General features: G+C 50.7%; 1 protein-coding gene across 8 annotated transcripts in view; it reads right to left on the reverse strand.

The window, feature by feature from the left end:
* Positions 1 to 12,833, reverse strand: part of PEBP4 (phosphatidylethanolamine binding protein 4) — a 223,208-nt gene that overhangs the window by 206,441 nt on the left and 3,934 nt on the right. For all 8 annotated transcript variants that reach the window (XM_027549898.1, XM_027549897.1, XM_027549893.1 and 5 more), the window contains exon 3: positions 7,332 to 7,458. In XM_027549898.1, the coding sequence (XP_027405699.1) occupies positions 7,332 to 7,458 (127 nt within the window). The remainder of the gene's footprint in view (positions 1 to 7,331; positions 7,459 to 12,833) is intronic.

The following is a 12,833-nucleotide window of genomic DNA, read 5'->3' on the forward strand; positions in this document are numbered from 1 at the left end:
TGGGCAGGAATGTATAAGACCCCGATGCTGGGAAAGATTGAAGGCAGGAGGAGAAGGGAACGACAGAGGATGAGATGGTTGGATGGCATCACCGACTCAATGCACATGAGTTTGAGCCAACTCCAGGAGATGGCAAAGGACAGGGATGCCTGGCATGCTGCAGTCCATGGGGTTGCAAAGAGTCAGACCCGACTGAGTGACTGAACAACAACAACTGGCTCCTGGGACAGTGTCCTGCAGCGGGGCAGGATCTGCTCCGGGAAACGGATGCGTGCATGACACCCTGAGTCCCGCATGGACATCCAGGACTCTTCTCTGGGACTCGGGGGTGCATTTGAGAAGCAACATCTTGAAGGTGATAGAGCAGTGAACTGAGAGGTGGGACACCTGCCATCCAGGGCTGATGCCTCCACTCCCCAGCTTGGGCGAGCTTAACCTTGACCTTGGGAAATGTTTCTCATCCTGCAGTTGTGGGGATAATCCCTACTTGGCCTAGCTCCCAGCGTTGCTAGGAGGATCATGTGAAATCCTGCATAGGAAGTTTCTCTATGACCTCAGACTCTGACTACAAAGGTTAGAGATGGCCATGAACATCATTCTTTTCACCTGGCCCTGTTGTGGCCAGAGGCACCCCCCAAAAAGATGGCTGGGTGGCCCTGAGCTGGGGTGGGAAAGAGTGGGGTGATTTTAGCAGCCTTCAGCCAAGGACAAAGGATAAAATGACACATGACTCTCTTCCATACAAGCATCCTTACCTGGGTGCTGGGTGGTCTGCCCACCTGCCTTCCCAGACCTGTCTCCACCTATCAGCCCCCTTCTCTGTTACCACCTCACCAGCTCCTCTCAGAGCCTCCAGGACCCCAACCCTCCTTCTGTGCCCTTTACCCTTCAGACTACAAAGCAGTCTTTTATTGTATGACAAGGTATACCATTTATTACTCTTCTGTCATGTGCCTGGCACTGGGTTGCAGTTGCACCTCATTAATTAATTCTTCCCTAAAGCATCACAGGTGTGAAGCATCACGTGGGTGAACCCCCTCCAGTAGACTCTGTACTGTGTCCTGACTTGACCTTCTCCCTAGGCCCACTGCCCTGAAACTCCTCTCCTGCTTGCTGGAGAGCAGCGCCAGGGAATTTGACAAATCTGACAGCTCTTCCCTAGCCTGGCCCTTCAGCAACCTCTCTCTCGCCAGTCTGACCTGACCTCTGCCGCTGGCTGCTGCTGGCCACTCCGTATCCTCCCCAGTCCCCTGGGGAGCCCAGCCTCCTGGAACACTCCACCCTGCGCCCCCAGATGCCAAGGACCCAAAGCTAGGCCTCCAGCCCTGCCTTCTCTTCCCAGTATTAGACTGATCCGCTCACTGGGTGCACACAGGGGCCTTAGTGAGGCAAAGCTGCTGCCACTCACTGCCCATGGTCCCTGTGGATCCAAGCCTTCTCCTGTGTCCCTGGTTTGGTGACAGCACCGCTGTTAGGGACAGTGCCCAATAATGCCCTTCCTCCCAATTATTATTAACACTCTCCAAAATGTCTTGTTTTGGGGGATAAATAACATGCCCAGCTTAACCCACCTGCCTGTCGCAGAAACCCGACAGCTATCCCGGCTGTCTCCTTCTTGGCGATACCCATTCCTCTGCTGTCACCAAGCCCAGTGGACTTGACTGCCTTTATACCTTCAGACCCCTGCCCCGGTCCACGCCATCACCCTCTGCTTCAGCAGGCTCACCCTGCCTCCAGCCTTGTGTTTCTCCCATCCACCCACAGGCACCTGGGTGACCTACCCAAGGGACCTTCCTGAATTGTCAATCCGATCACCTGTACCAGCCTGAAAATCAAATGGTGACCTTTCCACTTTCTCAGCCTGGCTTCCAGATAAAGACTAGATTCCACACCAGCGCCCACGAAGCAGCATCTGTGACCCCCTCAAAGTGTGGTCCTGCCCCCTCTGGAGCCTCAGCCCTCACCCGGCTGTCCCAGCTTCCTGTCTGTCACCAGCACAGCTCAGCTCGGGGTCCCCTCCCCCTGGAAGCATCTCCAGGCCCCGGCTCAGCTTGGCTGCCCTCCCTGGCCCTCATGGTGCCTGAGGTCCCTCTCCTGAAGCACTGACACGGTGTCCCTGCGCTCCATGCATCTGTCCATCTCTCCACCTTAGACTGGGAGCTGCTATCCCTGGAGCAACTGCGCTTGGCTGCCTCCTGCATGTGGGCACGTTCCCTCTCAGCATCTTTTCAAAAATGAGCTGGGTGGATCTGCTAATCCATCAGGGGCTGCTCCCGGGTGTTGTAGCCCTGTGTCCTAATCATTTCATGATGGCAGCAGCTCCCATTTTTCTGCTCTGTGTATAAAAAGGATGGGAGCTCCTGGGGATATATCCAGAGAAACACATGATCTGAAAAGATACACGCACCCCAGTGTTCATCATAGCACTGTTTACAATAGTCAAGACATGGGAGCAACCTAAATGTCCATCGACAGGTAAGTGGATAAAGAAGGTGTGGGACGTTTATGCAATGGAATATTAGCCATTAGAGAGAATGAAATAGTGGCATTTACAACAACATGGATGGACCTAGAGATTGTCACACTGAGTGAAGTAAGTCTGATAGAGAAGGAGAAATATGTTATCCCTTATATGTTGGGATTAGAAACACAGAAATATGTAATCCCTTATATGTTTAGAATCAACATCCCTTATATGTTGAATCTAAAAAGAATTGGTACAAATGAACTTAGAAAACAGAAAGAGACTCACAGACTTAGAGAATGAACTTATGGTTGCCTGTACACATGGCTATATTTTAAATGGATAACTAACAAGGACCTTCCGTAAAAGCACATGAACTCTTCTCAGTGTTATGTGGCAGCCTGGATGAGAGGGGAGTTTGTGGGGAGAATGGATATACATGTACGTATGGCTGAGTCCCTTTGCTGTCCCCCTGAAACTATCACAACGTTGTTGATCGGCTGTATTTCTGTATATCGTAAAAAGTTAGAAAAGGAAGAAGAACGATAGGCAGTGGGCTGGGGAGCTCTGAGGTCTCTTTCATCGAGAATGGTCTCCGACTCTCCCACACGTGCATGTCTCCAGATTTCCAGACCTCTGTAAGATTCGTGCTGAAACTTGCGTCTCTGCCTTGGGCCGATGTGGGCAAGGAGGTGGTCCCCAAAAGGCAACCGCACAGATGCTGTAGGTGCCGTGTGACGCGGGGACACGCCTGCTCAGCCCGGGGCGGGGGGTGGGGGGGGGACACTCAGGGTCACTGGCTTGCTGGGGAGGAGAACAGATTGGAAAGCCGAGGGCCCACAGGAAGGATGGCTGTGGTCTGTGTTCCTTCCCTCTAATGCAATGCACACTCCCCACTTAACGGCAATTTCTTCCCTTCAAAAGGATTCCAGCTGTTTAAATTCAAGGTGAAGAATAAGCCACAGTCAAGAAGCTTCTCGGGGGCCTTTCAGTCTTCACGGGCTCGAGAAGGGCACGCGTTTTAAGATGTTTGCCTCTTAACGTTTGTCACAGCACCAGGGGAGGAAGTTTCTTGTTTCATCGCCTCTCTTGGCTCTCTGCGGCTGTTGGCAGGGGGACCAGCTGTATTTTCCTGCACTACTCTGCCTTCTAGGGGGCCCACCCTATTTCCTCTTCTCTCTCTGCTTCCTCCTCCCCACCCCCAGCCCCCCACCTATCCTGGCAGGGGAGAGACTAATGCTGTCCTGGGGTTCTGCCGAGGCCCCAGAACACCCGGCAGCTTGAAGCACAAACCATGGGGCTCACGCGCCTCAGAGCTGACGCTCCAAGAGGTGTGTCCGTCCACCTGCCATTCATGCATTCCTTCCTTCCTTCATTCATCTGGCCACCTGGCCACCCAGTCAGCCAGCGTGGGGTCTGTGATGCTGGTAGGGGCTGTGGGTAGTTCAAAGAAATACAACACATGGTCTTGCTCTCCGAGAGCTCATAAATCAGTTGACGCTACAGGAGATATGCACAGGCAACCACAGTACAAGACAGAGGGAAGCAAACGCTGGGTTTGGAGGGTAGGGGATGTGAAAACTGCTCGGAGAAAGAAGAGACCCAACAAAGACTGGGGGGAGGGAAGCGTTACTCAGAGGAAGGCAGTCAGGGAAAGCTTCTCAGAGGAGGAAGCATTTTGGTAGGGGCGGGGAGTACCGGAGTACGGTCCAAGTCTGGGAAAGGGGCCTAAGCCAGCAGGAAGACCTCTACTGGGCAGAGAGCCTAGTCTCCCGCCCACTACACGGCTCCTTCCAGGGCTTCAGGGCTTGCTTCGTGGGTGGGCTTCCTGGGCGTGTCCCCTGTAAGCTGCTTTGATCACCTTTGAAAGGCAACATCTCCACGTAGTCAGTCACCAGCCTCTTGCCCTTTTCCATCAGACCCGGAGGCAATGCCTTAGTCCTCTTCACTGTCACTAAGGTCTCGGGCTTCCCTGCCCCCACTTTAAAGGGACTCTGCACTTTTTCTCTCATGTTTCCTGTTCAATATCCTATCTGCTGTCTGAAAACCTGCCCCTTGATGCTCCTTTGGAGGGTACCATCCTCTTCTGCTCTCAGCCCTTGTAGAGTAAATGGGGCTGCCCAGCATCACTGTTTGGGTCAGGGATGAACACGGGATACAAGCAGGACAAATCTGGGGACTTTTAATGGTTGGATGGGGTCAATCTATATCCAGTGGGTTAATAAACTAGTAAAACATAACTCTGAAGCTGATAGAGTCATCTTTGTCATTACAGGAAAGAGTGTTTACACACAAAACCAGCACAGAAAAAACAAGTAGAGAAAAGGGACAGACAGCTTCCTGGTGACGTTGATTGAGCACCTGGATCCAGCCATGCCTGAAGTTATCCCTGGAGTTTTCAGTTTGTGAACCAGTAATGCCTTCCTTCTTTTCTCTTGTCACAAGCCAGTTTGAGTTGATTTTTGTCTCTTGCCACCGACAATCTTGACTAAATAAATACTTAACTTGATGAGCACATTAAATGAAACAATGCATGAACAGTATTCAATATGAAGTGGGTACCACCCAATAAATGGTAGCTTTTGACACTCTAGCTGAACCTGCTTTCTCAACAGACAGATTTCTGTAAACTTTATAGTTCTATAGCAGTAGAATTCTACTTTTCCTTTATTTCTTTCCACCACTTTGGCCAGACTGTCCTTTGTGAAATCTCTGCTTTCCTTGGATTTCTTATCCACAGCTCTGCATCCTTCGTAAATCTCCAGGTTTTCTCCGCTGCCCCACTCTGGGCTGAGGCAGGGTGGGAGATTGCAGGATCTGGAGGGGGTGATATTTTCTTTGCATTCTGTGTTCATGCCCAAGGACCATCAGTCCCAATTGCTGCTGCTGCTGCTAAGTCGCTTCAGTCATGTCCGACTCTGTTCGACCCCATAGACGGCAGCCCACCAGGCTCCTCTGTCCCTGGGAATCTCCAGGCAAGAATACTGGAGTGGGTTGCCATTTCCCTCTCCAATGCATGAAAGTGAAAAGGGAAAGTGAAGTCGCTCAGTTGTGTCCGACTCTTAGTGACCCCATGGACTGCAGCCTAGTCCAAGTCAAATGCAAAGGCTTCCCAAACTGGCTTCAAACTTGTTGCGGCCAAGGGCACCAGGGACTCAGGAAAGTCTACACTGCCATCTAGTGGACATATGTGACAACGTCGCATGGAATGGAGCAATATCACTGGGAATGGAGCTCTTGGCTTAGATTCCCTCTTTGAACAGTCATTGGGCTCTGAAAGTATTTGGTCCAAACTCCTCACTCCTTAAGGACAAGTGAATTAAGGGTAAAGTCAAGAGTCCTGTCTCACGGAGTAAGCATTATACCTTTCCTTGGAGGAACAGGCTCCCGCCCTGAGTTACAGTCACAGAGGCTTATGTTTCCTCCACTTCTCCCACCTATTGATGTTATGACCCAGGCGGAGGGTTTCTGGTGGGGAGGGCTGACATGAGCATGTGTGTGTGTGTGTGCACACACGTGTGCATGTGTGGCAGGCTTGGGAGGGCTGAGGAAGAGGACACCGAGAAAGTCTCTCATGACTAGCTTGCTTAGCCCCCCAGAGGAAAGGATGTTTGTCAACGCTGCAGACACAATAGCCTGTCAAAGCTTCATGTTCTCAGCCTCATCAATTATGAGACAGATCACCATGTATTTGTTCCCTGATAGTGCAAGTCAGTTAAAGAAAGAAAAACTCTCAGGAATTCTCTGGCGGTCCAGTGGTCAGGACTCTGTGGTCTCACTGCCAGGGCCCTGGGTTCAATCCCTAAATCGGGGAACTAAGATCCCACAAGCCACAAGCCATGGCTAAAAGAATAAAAAGAAAAGAAAAATCTCCTGAGTAGTCTTCACAGCCCCCGACTCGAGAACCTGTCATCTTGTTATCCTTGTGCTGACAGCCCCCAGGCTGGGCCAACAGAGGTGGGGAGCCCTCTGTGCTCCCTCCCTGCCACGATCGCAGGGGGATCAGAAGGTTAGCAGAGGTGTGCCTGTGGTCACATCCTGGCCATGACCCTTCCGTCTCCACCCATTCGAGTCCCGAACACATCACAGTCCTTGTGCCTAGGTTGACATTGGCACCTTCTACTACAACCTGCAGATAAAGCAAGGATTACCCTCCGCCCCCTGACACTCTGGGAGCTCAGCCTGGAGTCAAAGACGAAAGAAAAGGCGACTAAGCCACTGGAGCAGCTATCCTGACAACTGCAGCTCTATATCCCCCTCCCATCGCCCTTCCCCGGGCTTACCACATTCCCAGACGGAGAGAAGCTTCCAGAACAAGATGGTACCAATCATTTTCCAGAAAAAGGAATAGTTCTATCCAGTTCCTAGAATGTTTCTCTTTTTTATTTCGGGCAAGTCGGGGCCAACTTCTGAGCGGGTCTCATACTGAGATGCCCCAAGAGTCAAGGGCTCTGACCTCCACTTGTTCAGCCCACGTGAGAAGCACTGCTCCATATGAATCGAGTCCTCCCCATCTAGATCACTCCGAAAACCCTGCCACTCTGCACCTTGAGAAAGAGCTCCCCATAGATCCCTCCCTTCTCATTTTCCTTGCCACCCTCTGCATCCCCTGGCCAGTCCCCGGGTGGAGCACCCCCTGAACGATGCCAAAGCTTGCGGCCTGCAGCCCCTGCTACCCACCCCAGCCTCCTCCAAGGCGGTGGGCCACTCTAACGGAGGCACACACTCACGGCAACAAGCCATCTGGTGCCACCAGTCCTGGCTCAGCTGGCTCTGCACGTGGTTTCCTCTCAGCCAGAGGAACAGACTCAGAGGGAACCCAGATCTCAGAGCGACCCTCCCACTCCAGCCAGGCCAGCTCACTCACGTCCAGGGCCTGAGGGAACTTCACGATTGGTTCGGGCCAGGTAGTGATCTTCTGTCTGTAATTGTTGCATTCAGGAACGATCATGCAGCCGATGTTACCCAACTCTGGGTAGAAAACCTTAAGGCCCCTGTGGAGAGAGGGAGGTGGTTGTTTCGTGTTGGGGTTTTTGGGGCGCTGGGGGTGCATAAGGCTTCAGTCTGACCTGTGGAGCTTGAGTTACTTGATTTCTTGTGACTCAGTTTCTCCACCTGTACAGTGGGAATACTAATAATACCTATTTGTAGGGTTGGTGAGAAGGGTAAAGTAGTGATTGATGTTTACAACAGGGCCTGGCATGTTATCAATGGTCGGAAAGTATTCATTACTGTCAGTGTTTACTTCTCAAAAAAAAAAAAAAAAAAAAAATCCATAGGCAAACCTAATCAGTGTCTTTAAAGTAGGGCTGGGTATAGAAGAATGATATTTTTATGTTGCTTTTCTGGAATGTTCTTATTACACAAAGAAAGGTGTAGCAAGTTATCACAGGTTTCTTCATGGGGACAAACTTCTTTAAACAATCAAGACCCTCTCCATGCCTGCAAATCCCAGCAGTAGCTGCATAACTCCCTTCTGTGGGTGACCCTACCCTAGGCTCTCGATATGCCATTCCTTGTGCTTTCCTTATTAGTATTATTATTTACTTTATTTTTGGCTGTGCTCAGCCTTTCGTTGCTTCATGTGGGTTTTTCTCTAGTTGCAGTGATCAGGGGCTCCTCTTGGCTGCGGTACTCAGGTTTCTAATTGCATGTGGAGCACGGGCTTCTCTTGCTGTGGAGCATGGGCTCTCAGGTGTGTGCACTTCAGTAGCTGAAGCACTCGGGTTCAGTAGTTCAGCTCCTGGGCTCTAGAGCACAGGCTCAGTGGTTGCAGCTCATGGGCTTAGTTGCTCCGCAGTATGTGGGATGTTCCCAAGGATAGAACCCGTGTCCCCTGCATTGGCAAGTGGATTCTTAACCACTGGACCATCTGGGAAGTCCTCAGGTGGTATAGTTTTAATAACTTTTGAAGAAGTTGTAGAGTATGGGTTTTCATCTCTCCTCATGGCAGCATTTTAAGGACTTTTTGGTTTGTTTCTGCCTTTACCCCCTGCCACAGCAGCTATCGAGATCTAAGGCTGAGAGAGGGGACCCTCTTCTGGCAGAAAGATGGGGACTCAGACCACAGCCCAGAACTGGAAGCGGAGGGAAAGGGTGGGGAGGAAGGAAACTGAGGACCAGAGGCAACACAAGTGTCTCCTTTTTCTATCCCAGTAGAATTGCTGCCAATGTTTAAATGTTCTTGTTGTCCGGCTGCTAAGTTGTGTCCAACTCTTTGTGACTCCATGGACTGCAGCGTGCCAGGCTTCCCGGTCCTTCACTATCTCCTGGGATTTGCTCAATTTCATATCCATGGAGTCTGTGATGCCATCTAACCATCTCATCCTCTGCCACCCACTTCTCCTTTTGCCTTCAGTCTTTCCCAGCATCAGGGTCTTTTCCAGTGAGTTGGCTCTTCCCATCAGGTGGCCAAAGTATTGGAGCTTCAGCTTTAGGATCAGTCCTTCCAATGAACATTCAGGGTTGATTCCCTTTAGGATCGATTGGTTTGATCTTCTTATAGTTAAGCAAAATCATCAAACTGACATTTGTGAGTGGGGCTGAGGCAGGAGATTGATGGGTTTCAGGAGGGACACTTAACAACTAGCCTCCTGTTTGCATTTCCTGAGACAGGAAGTAAGTAGGCTCCAGGTTAGGTATTTACAATCATCCTCCTGTTTGTACTTTGAAATAGAAATAATAACAGAAACAGGGCAAATAGCCAGGCTTTGTTTCTTGTGGCTACTTTAAGATAACAGCTATGGCGGGACAGAGAAGGGTTAAACCCTGTTTGAGTAAAAGATCAAGCGGTCACCAATGTCCCCTCCATGCAACAAGGGAGATGCAGTACATGGGCAGGAAGCCTCCTTGAGGGTCAAAAAGAAGGTGGAAACACCCCATAGCAGGTGATGCTGAGGCTCCCCCATAGGCCTCTGGGCTGGAATCCATCTCAGAGAACAGTTGTGCATGAATATTAGGGAGGGTCCTAGGGCAGGTCAATTGTAGAAAAAGAAATCAGATAATTGGCCAAAGATAAACAAAGACCCAGAAGAACTGCCCTATAAATGACTTAACCGCCTCTTTACTGCGTTCCTCACTAGGGGAGACGCCCACACCCTTTCTGTCCGGGGTGCATCTCTGCCTTGTTTCTGTCTTAACAAACTGTTTATCTGTGTGCTCTCCCAGTTGTGCTGTGTCTCTAATAATAAACTTCATACTTGGTTTTACAGTTTTTGCCTCCTTGAGAATTGCATTTTTCAGTGGAGGGGAGCAAGGGCCAGGGGAATTTCGCTTCTCGCCTCTAGCCCCTGGTGGACTAGCAGCTAGGATTCCTGGTTTTTATCCAGGCTGCTGCTGCTGCTGCAGGTTCAATTCCTGGGGAGGGAACTAAAATCTTGCTTCAAGCCACTGCTCTCTGCTGCCTCTCAGATCAGGCCTAAAGCCCCTGAGGGGCTTCCTAGATGGCTCAAGCAATAAAGAATATGCCTGCAATGCATGAGACACAGGAGACATAGGTTCCATCCTTGGATCAGGAAAATCCCCAGGAGGAGTAAACAGCAATCCACTTCAGTATTCTTGCCTGGAAAATCCCATGGACAGGGTTGGCTGGCGTGCTACAGTCCATGGGATCACAAAGAGTTGGACACGACTGAGCATGCAAGCAAAGCCCCAGAGGGTGCCAGGGGACCAAGAGTTAGGTCCATCCAGCCAGGCCCCTGTTGTACCCACAGGGCACTGTCAGCCCAGGGTCTGAAGCCCACATGTTTCCTCCAAGTCTCATTCTTCAGATGAGGCTATCACCATGGGCCGAGAGCTGGACCACAGCCTCCCAAGAATCTGGGCAGAGGTGCCCAGCTGGGCCATGGCCAGAGAAACTGAGGCAATAAATGTGTGCCCCAGTGAGGTTTGGGGAACTCTTCTGTAAGCAACAGAGAAGGAGTGCACAGGCTTGTCTGCACTTCCCTTGACTGGATGTTCACGGAAGTCACTCAGCATCATAAGAATCAGATCAGAGGAAAACAGCTCCCTGGGGATGAAAAAAGCTCAGAATCCCAGCTGCCCCCAAAGCAAGGGAGACACAAAGGTCCATGGAGGGAAGGCTGCCTTCATAGAGGCGCCTGGGGACTCAGGGGACACCCCACCCTCTGCTGTGTGGTTCTCAGTGTGGACATGTGGGTCTATCTCCAACCAATTCTTCCTTAAGGCAGGAGCCCAGAACAAGACCCCCCAAGGAGGAATTGAAGGATGAGAGGTGGAGGCTCAGAGGAAAAAGAACTGCAGGTGAAGGCAGGGGACAGGGTCGTGACATCTGTCTCCAAACATCGGAAGGACCCTCCAGGGACAGAGAGGCTAGACTTGTTCGATGCAGTGCCTGGGGCAAAACTAGGAAGAATGGGGGTGCAGTTAAAGAAGGGCAGTCACAAGGGTGACTGTGACAAGTCACAAGCCTTGACACAAGGGTGCCCTATATGATGTGGGAGGCTTTCAGTACAGAAGAGAGGACTTTGGGAAGCAGGTCGTGTCCCTGTGAGAGTCCACTGGGGCCACTGGGGCCGAGGCAGCAAGGAGAGAGGGGCTGAGTGGATTCACCCACTGGATGACTTTGGTTCTTTCATGTCTGTGACTGAACCTAGAGTTCTGACTCTCAGTGGTTTTGCTGGTCTAGTCTGTCTTCCTCAAGAGTGAAGTGAAAGTCACTCAGTCATGTCTGACTCTTTGTGACCCCATGGACTGTAGCCCGCCAGACTCCTCTGTCCATGGGATTCTCCAGGCAAGAATACTGGAGTGGGTTGCCATTCCCTTCTCTAGGGGATCTTCTCAACCTGGGTCTCCCACCTTGAAGGCAGATTCTTTACCACCTGAGCCACCAGGGAAGCCCCTCAAGCATAGGTAAGGTATTATTTGAGAAGAACTTTTCTCTTAACAATATTTCTCCATTGCTTGTCACAGCACAAGAAATTCCTCTCTTATAGATTAATACTTTTAGGTCCTGAGTGCTAACTTCAAGAATTCCCTGTTAGATTCTAACAATACCGGGGAGAGGAGGCGCTTCTCTAGGGGAGTCTCTCAGCAAGGTCAAGAGCCTGAACTGAGCAGGATCCTTGGGGATGGGGGCACAGAACAGGAGGTCCTGATCTCAACTTTGGAGTCTGATATGTTCTTTCGTGTTCTCATTCGGTGATGATCTTTTAATGAACTTCCCTGGTGGCTCAGATGGTAAGGAATCTGCTTGCAATGCTGGAGACAGGTTCAATCCCTGGGTCAGGAAGATCCCCTGAATCTTTTACCAAAAAAAATCTTCAGCAGTCATAAAGTCAAAGCTTCCCTCTTGCAATGATGATCTGCAGTCAAAAACTCGTGTCCTAGCTTGCAGGCTTAATGCTGGAAGTCCATTAAGTTCTCAAACTGGGGATCTGCTAGCGTCTTCTAAAAAGTCCTGAGAATGATTCCTTGCAATGAACTGAAAATTGATAGGTTGAAATCCTAGCCCTGAAGGTAACAAAATTTGGAAGTGGGGCCACTGGGAGGTGCTTAGGTCATGAGGGTGAGGTTCTCATGAATAGAATAGAAAAGACTTACCAGAGAGCTTTCTCACCCCTTCCAGTCTGCAAGGACCCATCAAGGATCCAGCCACCTATGAGTCAGGAAGTGGGATCTCATCAGACAATCTGCTGGCACATTGACCTTGGACTTCTCAACCTCCAGAATGTGTGTGTTAGTTGCTCAGTTGTGTTTGACTCTTTGAGACCCCATGGACTGTAGCCCGCCAGGCTCTTCTGTCCATGGGATTTTCCAGGCAAGAATACTGGAGTGGGTTGCCATCCCCTTCTCCAGGGGATCTTCCCGACCAAGGGGTCAAACCTGGGTCTTCTGTTTTGCAGGCAGATTCTTTACCATCTGAGCTACCAGGGAAGCACCTCTAGGATGGTAAGAAATAATTTTTTGTTTTTTATAAGCCACCCAGTCTGTGGCCCTGTGTTATAGCAGCCCCTTGGACTGCTGTAAGACAGATTCCCTTTACTTGAGATGCTCTGGGCCCTGGACGAGGGTCAGCAGTTGAAGGTGAGTGGGGAAAGAGTAGGAGTGTAGTCAGACGTGGGGCGGTGGGGGCAGGGGTTTGCATCATAGCTCTGCCCCTGGTCAGGTATATCAGAACCATGGGCAGGTTATTTAATCTCTGGGGATTCCTATCTGCAAAATGGGATGATAACACGTACTTCGTGGGGTCATGGTAACAATGAAATAGGTCAAGGACTCTAAATCACTGGCAGAACACCCGTCACGTACCAGGTGACTGGAGCTCCTGCATGTGCTGTGGTCCCCAGGCCGCCAGGAGACCAGCCTGTGGATGCCTGCCGGGCTGAGCTCAGGGCATCTGGGTACTGGT

The sequence above is a fragment of the Bos indicus x Bos taurus genome, chromosome 8, assembly GCF_003369695.1.
Source record: "Bos indicus x Bos taurus breed Angus x Brahman F1 hybrid chromosome 8, Bos_hybrid_MaternalHap_v2.0, whole genome shotgun sequence".
Lineage (NCBI taxonomy): Eukaryota > Metazoa > Chordata > Mammalia > Artiodactyla > Bovidae > Bos > Bos indicus x Bos taurus.